Source organism: Mustela putorius, unplaced genomic scaffold, assembly GCF_011764305.1.
Source record: "Mustela putorius furo isolate JIRA1106 unplaced genomic scaffold, ASM1176430v1.1 tig00003909_pilon_pilon_pilon, whole genome shotgun sequence".
Taxonomy (NCBI): Eukaryota; Metazoa; Chordata; class Mammalia; order Carnivora; family Mustelidae; genus Mustela; species Mustela putorius.
The window spans coordinates 11,110,693-11,125,132 of NW_025422057.1; the positions used below are offsets into that span (position 1 = coordinate 11,110,693).

The 14,440-nt window shown below is 38.9% G+C and overlaps 1 protein-coding gene across 5 annotated transcripts in view; it reads right to left on the minus strand.

Annotated features, from left to right (window-relative positions):
- LOC101687220 (SEC23 interacting protein) overlaps nucleotides 1–14,440 on the minus strand; it is a 41,206-nt gene that overhangs the window by 14,100 nt on the left and 12,666 nt on the right. For 4 of the 5 annotated variants that reach the window (XM_004751818.3, XM_004751817.3, XM_004751816.3 and 1 more), the window contains exons 5-13: nucleotides 14,135–14,224; nucleotides 12,521–12,641; nucleotides 11,103–11,192; nucleotides 10,095–10,236; nucleotides 8,589–8,797; nucleotides 8,124–8,242; nucleotides 7,430–7,582; nucleotides 5,217–5,312; nucleotides 2,529–2,726 (exon numbers count right to left, since the gene is read on the minus strand). In XM_004751818.3, the coding sequence (XP_004751875.1) occupies nucleotides 2,529–2,726; nucleotides 5,217–5,312; nucleotides 7,430–7,582; nucleotides 8,124–8,242; nucleotides 8,589–8,797; nucleotides 10,095–10,236; nucleotides 11,103–11,192; nucleotides 12,521–12,641; nucleotides 14,135–14,224 (1,218 nt within the window). The remainder of the gene's footprint in view (nucleotides 1–2,528; nucleotides 2,727–5,216; nucleotides 5,313–7,429; nucleotides 7,583–8,123; nucleotides 8,243–8,588; nucleotides 8,798–10,094; nucleotides 10,237–11,102; nucleotides 11,193–12,520; nucleotides 12,642–14,134; nucleotides 14,225–14,440) is intronic. The other variant, XM_045068496.1, reaches the window with a different exon arrangement.

The window sequence follows — 14,440 nt, forward strand, 5'->3', positions numbered from 1 at the left end:
AACCTGAAACTGCCTCCATGTCCAACATCATGGGTGAACTGTGTCCCTCACAAAAAAGTCACACGTACCAGCACCTCAGACCTTATTCGGAACTAGGATCTTTACCACGGTAATCAAGTTAAAATAAGGTATTTGGGTGGGCCCTAATCCAAGACGCTGGTGTTCTCATAAAAAGGGGAAATGAGGTCACAGAGACAGACACAGAGGGAAGACGACGCGGACCCAGGCAGGAGCATGTGAAAACAAGGCTGGAGAGCGGCAGCTCGGAGCCAAGGAGCACCTGGCAAATGGCCAGAAGCTGTCAGAGGCCAAGAAGGGTTTTCCGCTACAGGTTTCAAAGGGAGTATGGCCCTGCTGACACCTCGCTCTTGGAGTCTGAGCTTCTGAGAACTGAGACAATAAATTTCTGTTGTTTAAAGCCACCCTGTGTGTAATACTTTGTCATGGCAGCCTGAACAAACTAATACACCCAGTAATGAATAAACGAAAAAATAAACCATTATCCATCCAAACAGTAAAACAGCAGTCATTATAATGAGAGAAATATTTCCTGACACAGGAATATATTTGTAATAGTGCTTGAAAATGGCAGTATCATGTTTTGGTAAAACATTTTATGTAGTATTTCCCCATCTTTGCTAAACCATGTATATAAATACATGCTTAAATAAAGGTCTAGAAAGCCTTGTTCAAAGAGTTCAGAGGTTAGTTCTGGCCATGAAGAGTATGGTATTTTTTGTTTTCTCTTGCTTAGCAGTTTCTTGACTTTCTGGCAAAGGGCTATTGTTTGCACTGCCCCACAACCTTTTGGGTAATAGACCCTACCTGCCCACACGGGGCCACCCACCATGGAGGTGGCAAGTGACTTGGGCTGGGACAAACAACCTGTGCCCCATTCCCCAGGCAGTACGAATTGGCTAAAATGGACCTATAACTCATACCAGGCCAAGCACATTTTCCTAATTGGACCTACCGGGGGAGATTCCTTTTCCTCTGTGGTCATAAAGCTATAAGGAGATGAGCCTATAAGGACACCCATGATTCCAGGTTCATGGAGAAGGTCAGCTCCCACAGAGGGACACACAGTGAGTGTGTCCTGGTCACATGGAACCCCTGGTTCCACAAATCTATACTCTGATCCTTCAGAGTTAAGTGAGAAAATATCTGCCCTTTATTTGCTAAAGTATGTTCAAGGTGGGGCACCTGCGTGGCTTAGTCGAGTAACTGCCTTCAGCTCAGGTCATGATTCAGGGTCCTGGGATAGAGCCTCACTTCAGGCTCCCTGCTACATGGGAGGCCGCTTCTCCATTTCCCTCTGCCTGCCACTGCCCTGCTTGTGCAAGCACACTCACTCTCTCGCTCCCTCTCTCTCTCTGTCAAATAAATCTTAAAAAGAAAAAAAAAAGTATGTTCAAATTCGGTCGTATGTAAAAAGAAAGATATTTTTAGAATGCAATCAAGGAATTGTGTTTAAAAGCTTGAAGAGGCTATTACAAACACCCTGTTCCATTTTCTGCCTTCTTTAAATCAGTCATGAATTCACTTAGGAGAATGGAACCTTACAGACACAATTGTAAGTATACTGAAAGTAACAAAGTCTAAAAAGATTTTAATACTTCTAAGCCATTGAGATGTAAGTATATTAAAGTGCATTATTAAATATAGCACTGTCAATTCCTTGGCCAATTTTTATAGAAATTTTTCTGAAAAAGGAAAAAAAGATTTTTCTGCAAGGGAAGAATTGTGAATACTAAAAAATGTAAGTTAAGTGAATGCAGCAAGTTTCTCTCAAAGAAATTTAAGAATACAGTAGTCCCCCCTTATCCAAGGGGATACATTCCAAGACCCCCTGTGGAGGCCTGAAACCTCACATAAGACCGTACTCTATACACTATGTCTTTGCCATACTTACCTATGATAAAGTTTAATTTATAAATTAAGCAGGGTAAGAGATTAACAACAATAATCACAAACAGAACAATTACAACAATATACTATAAAAGTTAAGTGCATGTAGTCTGGTTCTCTCGAAATGTCTTCTTGGACTGTGCTCGGCCTTCTTCTTGTGACGACGTAAGACAGAAGGCCTACGTGATGAGATGTAGCGGGGTGAGTGATGTAGGCTTTGGAAAGTAACTTTCGGTTACTACTGACCTTCTGACCACACGTCAGAAGGAGGGTCATCTGCTTCCAGACCACAGACGACCAGGTAACTGAAACCACAGAAAGCCAAACTGCCCATAACTGGAGACAACTGTATTCACATGATTTTCAAACTACCGTCACTCCGTTGCTAGTAGCTATGAGGGACTAATGTTATAAAATTACGAGCAGTGGAAAAACTAAAAATAAATTTACTTCAACATAAGTATTTTTTAACTGAGAGATGCACACAATCTTATGGAGAGACAATGTTTTCTCCACCCCCCATAAATGTTGACTATTTTAAGAATTTAAAGCCAACCCCAATAATAAAGATATGTGATTCCAACATAAAATGTGCAGCTCTAATCAACTTGTAAACTTACCTGTCCAGTGCCAACTTCGAAAGACTCATAGTCAACATGCACAGAAGACACATAAGCACCAACTGGAAGTTTCCGCTTGGACTCGTTAGAGTCTGAGGGGAGGGAAGTCATTTCTTTAGCTCTCTGAGCATTTTCCTCTTGTCCCTTTGTCGAAGCAGCCATCACTGCCTTCTTCTCTGCTGCTGCTTTTTTCTGTTCCTGTGAAACAGCAACATTTCACAACACAACCCTGAGGAAAAGTTCATCAACTAGCTCGATGGAACAAGCTATCTCAAAGCTAAGGAATGAGCAGTAATTTCCTAGGCAGAGTGGTGTCAGGGAAACATCCTTCTTAGAGTCACACACCAAATATTTAGGGAAGAAACGCCACTATTTAAAATTCTTAAGAAAAAAAATGATAAGAGACAGAAAAAACAGCAAAACAGCTACAGTTAAATCTAAATACTGGCTATCACTACACTATTCACTCTACTTTTCTATAGAACTTAAAATTGTAATACAAAATGCCAACTATTTTCCTTTATGAACTCAACTTTAGACAGATTAAAGTACCATATAATCGTGAAATACATATTTCCTATAAAGATGTGGATTTGAGGAGAAATGTCTTCATTCAACATGTTTACACCCAAGATGTCTGCGTGGAGACACTGACGAGTTTTCCTCAAACCCATTTTGGGAAAAACAGACGAGCACGCTGTGGTTAGAGTCCCACAACGGAGTATCTACTCAGAAACAGGAAGGAATGAACTGCAAATGACACAATAATTGGATCTATCTCAAAAACGCTGAGTGAAAGAAGCCAGATACAAAAGAGCACATGGCGCTGATCCCATTTATATGAAAAGGCAGAACAGGCAAAACTCAACAGTGATGGAAACCAGAGTAGTAGGAAAACGGAGGAGTGGACGAGAAAGGAGCCCAAGAGAACTATCTGGTGACAGAGATGTTCTAACCCTTGTTCTAGGTGGTGATTACACAGATGCACAAAGTTTCAAAACTTACTACGCTGAACACTTAGGATCCATGTACTTCCATAAATGAGGAAGTAAACCAAAGCCCTGGGGGCCTCTGGGCAACCAGCCTCCATCCCTTTGTCCTGCTCTATTCCCAGCTCAGCTGCTCTTTCAGCCATAGGTAAATACAAGCCCACTCCTGGAAGGCCTATTTCTCCTTCAAGCATCAACACTTGGGGGAGTCTTCTTTGAACTTCCTCAGCCCCTCAACCCTCTCGCCAGGCCAGAAATGCCACTCCCCTGGCTCTGACAGCACGGATAGCACTTTACAGGACCAATAAGTCACCTGTGGTCAAATCTCTGCCCCTAACTAGACCACATACCCTCAATTCATCTCCAAATCCCAAATATTGACATGGTACCTGAGCCAAAAGATATTAATTAAATCTTAAATAATTCAACTGCTTAGGCTAATCAAAACAAATCAGTCCCGACTTTATAGTCCTGTTACATGCAAAGTGATATACACTAAGGTGTAAATATATAATAAAAATAAAAGAACTACAGCAGTTCAAAAGATGGAAAGGTAACACAGATCATGCTTACAACAATAAAGTAGCCACCTTAAGAACTAATTTCTCTAAGTACTTAGAGAATCTCTATAAAATTAATTTGATTAGTACATGAATATTAGGGGCATTGGGGTGCCAGGATGGCTCAGTTGAAGCCACTGTCTTCAGCTCAGGTCATGATCCTGGAGTCCTGGGATCGAGTCCCACATCGGGCTCTCTGCTCTGCAGGGCGTCTGCTTCTCCCGCTGACCTCTCTCTTCTCATGCTCTCTCTCTCAAATAAATAAAATCTTTTGGAAAGAAAGAAAATTAGGGGCACCTGGGTGGCTCAGTTGGTTAAGCATCTGCCTTCAACTCAGATCACGATCTCAGGATCCTGGGATCGAGCCCCACATTGGGCTCCCTGCTCAGTGGGGAGCCTGCTTCTCCCTCTCCCTCTGCCTCTGCCACTCCCCCTGCTTGTGCTCACACTCTGTCTCTCAAATAAAATCTATGAATAAATAAATGAAAATTAAATGAAACAAGTTTTTCCCAACTGCTCTTCTTTCTTTCTACATGCTTTTTAGTTGTTGTTTTGTTTTGTATTTTTAAGAATTTTTGGTTTTTTTGGTTATTATTTCATGAGATTTTAGTGAGGCTATTCTTATCTCTTTAGATGGTGAGAACTAAGAACACAGAAAATGAGCTAATATTTATTGGGGGCTAAGCTTAGATGCATTAATCCAACCCTATAGGGAAGGTAGCAAAATTCACATTTTAGAAATTAGGGAAATCAAGAATCAAAAAAGTTAAGCAAACTGCTCATGAATAAGGAGTTAATAAGCCGTTGAACCGGGATGACTGATTCATCCATCTGTCCAGGGCTTACTCGGTTTTTGCACCAGGAAATCCCCAAATACCAATTTTAAAACTGAGAGTCCTTCACCCTGGGAATTCTCTCAGTCCCAGGAAAAGGGGGATGGCCAGTCATCCGAGCTGGGGTTGAAACCCGGTTCTGGCCGACTCCAAGGTCTGCGCTTACATCAGCTCCACACTGCGCCCTTGGGCAGGGAACACATTAGCCGGCTTAATCACACTGTATTAACAAGAACTCCCAAAATCTCAACAAGAAAGTCAAAGATGAATTTTGGTTTCTGTTTTTAGGGCACAAATAAACTTTACCAGTTTAGCTGCCTTCTGTTTTACAAAGTTAGCGATCTTCTTTCTGGGTCCAAGGGGTATGCCCATTTCCTTCAGGTCATCGACTGTACACATAAGCTTGAAAAGAAAATAAACAAGCACATTAGTTCATCAGTTTAATGACTGATGAAATGAAACTGAAATCAGGAAATGATAAAAAGAAACCAGATGAACGAAAGCAATCGAAGATCCAGTCAATTTTTTAAAAGTTAATTTGCTTTTAAATCCTCAATTAACTTACACTATAAACTCTGAGCCCTCCACATCTAAACCATTCTACTCATGTCTGGCAGAAAATACATGCACTCTGTACAAAATTAAAAAGCTACACAGTCAACCAGACAACGAAATCTCTTCCCTCTGCTCCTGTTCCAATCACCCAGCTCTCTCACAGCCTCTGCAATCTGCTCTTTCCAGAGACACCTTCCGTACACACAGCACCTTGGTGGTTTTCCTGGTGTGTGTAGTCTGCGAGGCAAATGCGACTGAACTGTGCTCTTTTCACGTAACGTATCTTAGAAATCACTCCCTACCACTACCTAGGACACTGCCTCATTTATTCAACAGCTGCATTCCATTACGTGCATGCGCCTTGAACCATTTCACTGGCGCCCCACCAGCGGACTGGTAGGTGTTTCTCAGGGTTTGCTATCAGGAACAGCACTGTCGCGAGTACCCTCAGATACTCTTGTGTCAATATTCCTGTATTTGGAATTATTCCTGGCAAATCGCTGGAGCAAAAGATTTTTTTTATTTTTAGCATTTTGGGGGGTATTTTTTGTATTTTAAAAGGTATTACCATCTTAACCATAGGGAACAAACTGAGGGTTGCTAGAGGAGAGGCAGATGGGAGGGATGGGGTCAGTGGGGATGAGCATTAAGGAGGCACGTGATGGAATGTGCACTGGGTGTGACATGCAACTGATGAATCACTGAAACTAATAATATATGTTAATTATACTGAATTTAAATAAAAAATTAAAAAAAGAAAAATTTCCAACCCTATCATTTTAGACTAAAATCTTCATCAAAAAGAAAGTTAATCCTGCAATAAAAAGAAAATAAAAATTAAAAAAATAATAAGGTATTACTAAACTGCTTTCCACAGAGATTGTACCAACTTAGTCTTACTAACCATATGTAAACCAGTTACCCTCATCCTGGCCCCATAGTATATGAACAAGCTTATTTTTGCCAAACCAAAGAGTTAAAAAAAACTCACTGCACTTTCAATCTGCCTTTTTCTCATGAGTTTTCTTATGACAAGAAGCCATTTGTTACTTCCTTTTCTGTACATCATTTCTTCAGTCTTGGCCTCTTCTAGTGTGTTGATGGTCTCGGTGCAACTAATTTATAGGAGCTTTGAATAATAAGGAAATAAGCCCTTTGTCTCTAACGTGTATTCCAAATATTCTTCTTAATCTATCACTGGCCTTTAGATGTTGTTTAGGGCATCTCCTGCTAAGCAATTTTTCTTTTATGGCTTCTGGGTTTTGTGGCATACTTAGAAGCCCTCCCAGATTACACTAAAAAACAAACCAAACTGTTTTTTTCAATTTTTAAACATTTAAGTCTCTGCCTTATCTGAAATGTGTACTCAAATGATTCATAATTTTTGATCTTATAAATAGGAGAAACAATTTTAAACCAAAATGAATCAAACTGGGATGCCCAAGAGGCTGTCAGTTAAGCATCTGCCTTCGACTCAGGTCATGATCCTCGGGTCCTGCGATCCCTGTGGCAGGCTCCTTGTTCTACAGGCAGCCTGCTTCTCCTTCTCCCTCTGCCTGCTATTCCCCGTGCTTGTGCACTTGCTCTCTCACACTGTCTCTCAATCTGTCACACAAATAAATAAAATCTTAGGGGCGCCTGGGTGGCTCACTGGGTTAAGCCTCTGCCTTCAGATCAGGTTGGGATCTCGGGGTCCTGGGATCGAGCCTCCCATCAGGCTCTCTGCTCAGTGAGGAGCCTGCTTCCCCCTCTCCCTCTGCCTGCCTCTCTGGCTACTTGTGATCTCTTTTTATATAAATGAAGTTTAAAAAAAATGGATCAGAGCAACCCTCTCGGGTCCCCTTCCTCTTCCAGAGCTTTGTACCATCACTTTACTATCTTTCAATGAACTTTGCTTTGCTGCCCACCAGAAAAGGAAGGAAGGAAAGGAAGAACAGAGGAATGGATCAAACTATCCTCAGTACCAGAGATTCCATATCAATCTTTTCCTTTTCAAAAGTGCTAACATATTCAGAGAGGCTAAGTGCTTCCAGAGTTTCTTGCAAACTTAGGACTTCTTCATTTTCAAGGTCAAGGTCACAAGACTCATCCAAAGTCAACTTTGGCTCTTCAGGCATCTTAAGGAAAAAAAAAAATGTCAGGGGAGCACTGCAAACCTCAGAAAAACTCCCATAAAATGTCTCCTGATCTACAGTAAATCCTAAACAAGTTTGCTCCATAGAGAAATCATAATTTTTAGGTAGTTTATCATCCAAAGTTTGAATATTCTAAGAAAAGTGTATCAATTGAAGAAATCACTCATTCCCATTTTCTACAATAATTTACTTAACATTTTTTTAATCATAAACTTTCTCTCACATTTAAATTTATAATCCATAAGGAAGACAAGTGAGCGACTCAAAGGAGCTAAGATGATTCTATCACACTTATAACCTCAGGGTACTTTGATTTATAAAAACATTTCAGGGGCACCTGGCAGACTCAGTCAGAAGAGCATAGGACTCTTGATCTCAGGATTATAAGTTCGAGCCCCACAAAGGGTGTAGAGACTACTTAAATAAACTTAAAAAAAAAAAAAAAAGAAATTCAGGAAACAGTTCAGACTTTAGAAAACTGTTTGGCTTTATCTCTAATCTAAATACGTTAAGTGGGCTATACCTGCTTTTCCTGAAAATGTGGCGGCTTCACGACGCCATTAGCTATAGCAAAAGGCCCAGGAGACTTTGACAAATTCAAATCTTTTTGATTAGACAGGATGTCAAAGAGTATTAAAGAACCTAAAAAAAAAAAATTACATTTTGCTTTATAATGACTAATACTTTTATACCACTATGTAAATTCTCCTTTTTTCCCCAAACTCCCTAGGCAGAAGTCATACAAAAGTTAAATGTCAATCAAGATCTGATCAATATTGTTTTCCCAAACATCAGAATAAATTAAAATATAAAGCATTCCTAGGAAACTGAAAATCAAAGGCAGAACCTAAACAACATATCCATGTCCACCCTTTATAAAACTTAAAATCTTTAATTCTAAATCTTGTATTAATAATGTCACCCTCACTAAAAGCAGTGATAACTCAACAAAAATTATGTTTAAAATGTGAGTATTTGACAGTTTTACCTAAACTGTGACCAGCAACAGAGACACCTCCTTTGAAGTCTGGATTCCGACTCATAAAAAGTGCATGTAGACGGTTTATCTCCATTCCCACTTTTTCCACGATTGTCTGACAGTAGGTGGGGCTATTGTAAAATAAAATATCTAGCAAGGTTTCATTGGTAAAATGACGAAACCGACCAATACTTGGTAAAGTAATTTTCTTAATGTTCCTGTTTTAGAAAGAAAAAAAGTATATTCAGTCACTAGCCACCTTACAACTACAGACGTTTTTAAAGCTTAGACAGTGATTTCTAATGAGTGTAAGAATCCCACAGACTAGGGCGCCTGGGAGGCTCAGTGGTTAAGCATCTGCCTTCGGCTCAGGTCATGATCCCGGGGTCCTGGGATCGCCCCACATGGGGCTCCCTGCGCTTCAGGAACCCTGCTCTCCCTCTCCCGCTCCCCCTGCTTGTGTTCAATCTCTTGCTGTATCTCTGCAAAAAAATAAATTTTTAAAAAATCTAAAAAAAAAAGAATCTTACAGACTAATTACGAGTTGATTCTGTAGACAAAGTTAGTATAAATGAACCAAGATAAAGCAAAAAGGTGTAAGTGTGCATACAACTATGCTGTGACTTTGGGGATTCTCCAAGAGTTATAACATAAGGCATATGTAAAATTTTTAATTTATTTTTCTTCTATTCTTCCATTTTTCTTCCATTAACTGGAAATCAGGATACCTGACAAAAATTGTGGTAGGAAGGACGACACGGAATATAACAAGGAATCAGAAAGGAGTTTCATGCACTGAAAATCTTTCTTGATTTGAGAATATAGCAAAGTCACGAACATCCACAGAGAAAGATTGCCCCTCATCATAATAGGACCTACCATGAAAGAATATACAGAAGAACATCGAATGCTGTTTGTAGAATTAGTGTTATAAACCACGTGCCCTGAAACATTATAATCTTCACTAAAATCCAGATACGTTATTACCCCTGTGTCCTCTGGTAAATATCTAAATCTGTGTTTCTCAATTGAGAGTATGCAGAACAGAGTAGGGCACGTTTAGTTGTCGGCACCATGCTGACAGAAGTCGCTGGCCTTTAACAAGGACTGGAGATATATTTGGCTGTTGGGAATCTGGGGTGTTGTCTAGTGGGTAGAGGCCAGGATGCTCCTAACCATTCTGCAACGTACAGTACAGCCCCCTGTCTGAACTGCTACAGATTAGAATAGTATTCTAAAACTAGATTATGTTTCTCAGATTCTCCTAAATATTTATACAGACATATGCATGCGCACATGTGTACAAACACACATGCATGTGCACACAGAAAAGCAGCATATAATCATTAACAGCCAGTGTTTAAATCATACATCAGAGCAACTGTATCATTTAAATAAAGGAATGTATTTTTTTAGCACATATGTTGAAGTTACAATAAACCACTTCATATTTTGGGTTAAATTTCGAATTTAAGTTTGACTAATCTAAACAACGAGTTATCCAAGTCCACGCACCTGTCAACACCGGCGGCATCCCCGCCCAAGGAACCATGCCAATGAACAGGAAGGAATTCCACTCTGCTTACTGTCCGATCGTCTAAAGATTTCTTGAAATGTGTCTGCAGCAATTTCAGAGAAACCACCCTAAAATCATCCACTTAAAAAAAAAAAATCAGGGAAGACAAATTAAAATGATTAAATTTCCTGACTTTATGGGTAGTTTATCAATTCTCTCAAATACACTAGTACTTTTTATTTAACAAACCTTTTAAGAAAAGAAATAAGAACGATGAAGTCAGTCCAAAAAGGAAAAAACCCAACCTTTTGGAAACTTTTTTTTTTTTCAATGTCTTAGCGGAATGTATAAATGACTGAAAAACATTTAACTACTATTCCGGGAAAGCAGCATGGCACTATGGGTACAGACTCCGGAATCAAACTGTCTGCCACAGGATCCCTGCTCTAGAACCCACAGACCATGATACGGGAGAGGTTCACTTAAGACTGTGGACTTCAGTGCCTCACCTAAGAGTGAGGAGAACAGCAAGCACCTGCACCCCCAAGGTTTATTGTGAGAGGTGAGTAATACAATCCGTGCAAAATGCCTGGCACAAATCAGGTAATAAATATGAATTATTATTATACAGATATGAAAATAAAACTTCAAAAATTTAAGTACACCAGGCACATTCATTGTTCCATTAAATGACTTCTTTTAAACAATTGACTTTAAATGATTTCAATGCATAGGTATACCTAGTTGCCAAAAGTGCCTAGGCAGAGGCTTTCTGTCAGAAAGGCTAAATTATTTCCAAGATCCCTTCTAACCCTTCAGTCTAAGATTTTAAGAGTTACATACATCATAAGAGCAAATCAAGTATAAATTATTTCCCAGTGACCATTTAAATCTCCTCTTACAGTTCCTCAGACAATAGTAAACAGCTGGAAACCATCTTAAAAATTAACATTTAAAAGTTCTCCTATTCTCAATTCATTCCTTGAAATAAAATGACTAATACTTACCACATTCAATAATGCTTCTAAAGCGCAAGTCACACACAGGTCCAATGCCATGCACCATGAACACCAAATGATCAACCCGAGGCATTTCCCCTACAAAAGAAATACATACATGCCTACATACATACAAACAACCTGGGAAATTGTTTGGGTTTTCGTATTTGAATAGCAATATTCTAAAATATCCTTTTGTCACCACAAACTGGGCAAAGAAACTGAAGGCCCTTCCAAGCTAATAAGCTTCATTACTCTCTATGAAATGAGAAGAACAAACTCAAGGTCCATCTTGGCAAATAACAGTGAACTAGACCGAGAGATGGAGGAAGCACGCCACCTCTGATCCCAGAGGCTCTGAGCACATGATAACCAGCAGTTTTGTACCTACCGAGGCTCCATAACCTCCGTGATTTCTTCAGAACTTCCCGAGACTAAGCCCCACATGGAGAAGCAATATGCCAACACAGAACTTTAAAATATTTCCCCCAATGGGGTGCCTGGCAGGCTCAGTCAGAAGAGCATGCGACTCCTGATCCTGGGGTCATGAGTTCGAGCTCCACACTGAGTGTCGAGATTACTTAAATAAATAAATGAGTAAAATATTTTCCCCAAATCCTTCCCTTTCCCTATATAATATACGTCCTACAGACTGCAACATCTTCAAGTTATATATGGGAAAACCAAGATAAATCTATTATTTTACTCTGGCATATAGAAACAACTACAGTTCAATCTATTTTACTCTGGTTATTTTGTTCACATTCATAATATGAGAACACTTACTTATATTTGTAATTTCATAAGACAATGAAACAAAAATGAAATTCGTAATTGTCAAAATAAAATCTGTATCTTCAATGGTTTAACAGGAGAAACCAAAGCTCATACACTGGAGCACTGGTTGCCCAAATAGGCCAAATCCGGCTCACCACCTGGTTTCTACAAAGCTTTACTGGAACACGGCTATGCTCATTTGTTTACAGTCCATCTACAGATGCTTTCACACTACACTGGCAGAGCTGAACAGATGCAGTCCATAGGGCCTCAAATATTTACTACATGGCCCTTAACAGAAAAAGTCTGCTACCTTTCCCATGGAGGAATACACACTAGACGAGACATGACCACAAAAGCCCAAAAATATTGCCAAAAGCCTAGTTTCAACCAGCAAAGCGCTTCTTCAGAACAATATATCTTTTAGAATCTATGTCACATGGTTTGTATATCTTCAACAGAATTCTAAATTTTAAAATAAACAGATATAAAAGTAATAGGAAAAAAAGAAAGATATAGGCCAGCCTGGCTGATTTCTGCATGTTATGGCAGGTAGGCCTAAGAAATGCTTATTTTTTTGTGTCCCTAATAAATGATGCTAAAATGGAGGAGTCTAAAAATGACCTTGGCCCTGAACAACCTATACGCACCGTCCGGAATCTCATCGAGGTTATCATCAATTCCACGCTTCACAACCCTGGGCCTCGTCTGTCCGTCTTGTGTGGTTCCCCATTCATCTGGCACTGACGAAGGCTGGAACTGAACAATAACCTTCAAGACAGGACAGAAAGATTATGAAGACCTCATGAGCAAACTGACTTCCATGACAGGCTAAATAAATTACTTCAATACATAATTATTTCATAGTATCAACAGTTACAAGTCTAGTACTAGTATTATTCTCCCAAAACAATTTTGTAACAATCCTGCTAGGGTTAACCATTAAAACTAGGCAACTCAATACCATCACTTCAATGCTTACACTGGAAAATACTACAACTAAATCTGAAGCAGTACACCTTAAAAACATAACATAAAAATCCAGGTTTACATATAACAAATTAAGAAAAATTACCTAGAATGGAGGAATCTTCATCTTACAAAAATATTTAAGGCGTAATTCTTTAAGTAGCAAGATTCCCAAGTAATGTACTAATACGATTTCAATGCCAAAAACTGATTTACCCACTTCTTAGGAAAAAATATATTCTGTTAAATCAATTAAATTTAGTCGCAAGTCACACAGAAATTTTTCTACTAAAAAAAAAAGGAGGCATGCAAGATGGTATGCAAAGTTTTGTGTCTGCATCAAAAATAAATAAAAACATAAGTTAAACGTAATTACCATCAGGGGGAGAAATGGGAAATGCAGAGGTGAGAGGCTTTTATTTTTTATTTGACCCCTTTTTATACTGTTTAAATTCTGTTGGCATATAAATGTTTTTATTTCAGTATCAGTAAGAACTACAGAAATGATGACATTAAAATTACTTTTGTTTTCTTGTATACTTCTCTGACATAAATAGCCTATGTTCTGAAAAATTACTATATGCCAAGCACTATGCTAGATGTTTTTGTATAAATTACTTCATTTTATCTAAAACATGACCCTGGAAGGTACTTACTACATGTGAGGAACCTGGGACTCAGAGTGATTAGTATGGTAAATGAAAGAACACCCTGAATTAGTATCTTTAAAAAAAACTAGTTCATGGGGACAACACAAGTAAGAAAAGGAAGGACATTATTTTTAAAAGTCGAAACAAACCACCATCAAGGGCAGGATGGACAAACCATTGCCTCCAAACCGAACGTGAGCTACCGCCTATATCAATAAGGTTTTACTACACTAGACACACCCCCTGCTTCATATATTATCTGCAGCTGCTTTCAGGCTACAGCGGCACACGGACAGCTGCAACAGAGATCGCACAGCCTATGAAGAAGTAAATATTTACTCTCCCGCCCTTGACAGAAAAAGCCTGCTGACCTCTGCTCAAGTGCAAACATTTATCAAACAACTTCAGTGGTGCATAATGAGCTTCAGCCAACACACTGCCATAAGCAGAAACTTCATGAGAAAAATTTTAATTTTGTTTTTGTTTCTATGATCAATATAAACAATGGCAAGCTTTTAAAAACAATGCACTTCTTATAAATACATCCCTACAAAAGTTAATTAAGATGAACATGTATCAACCACATTCAGCAAAATCATTATTAAAATGAACCTAACGTTTTAATATCTTAAACAATAACATTACCTTTGGATTGTGCATAACGATTGTCTCTCCACTTGGGAACTCTAATCTACGATGCCACTGATTTGTGGTTACTGCTTTTTTATATTCAGCCTAAAATAATGGAAACATAATCCAGTAAAACAAATTTATACCATATTGAAAAAAAGTGAGGAACATAAGTATAACTATGATGATAATAAAAATCACGTAACAGAGGCTCTCATGTACTAACTGCCACACTTGACAGTCACTTTATATAGGTTACCTTATTTAATTAATTACTCTCAATCACTCCTAAATAAGATTATCCCCATTATATAGAGGAGA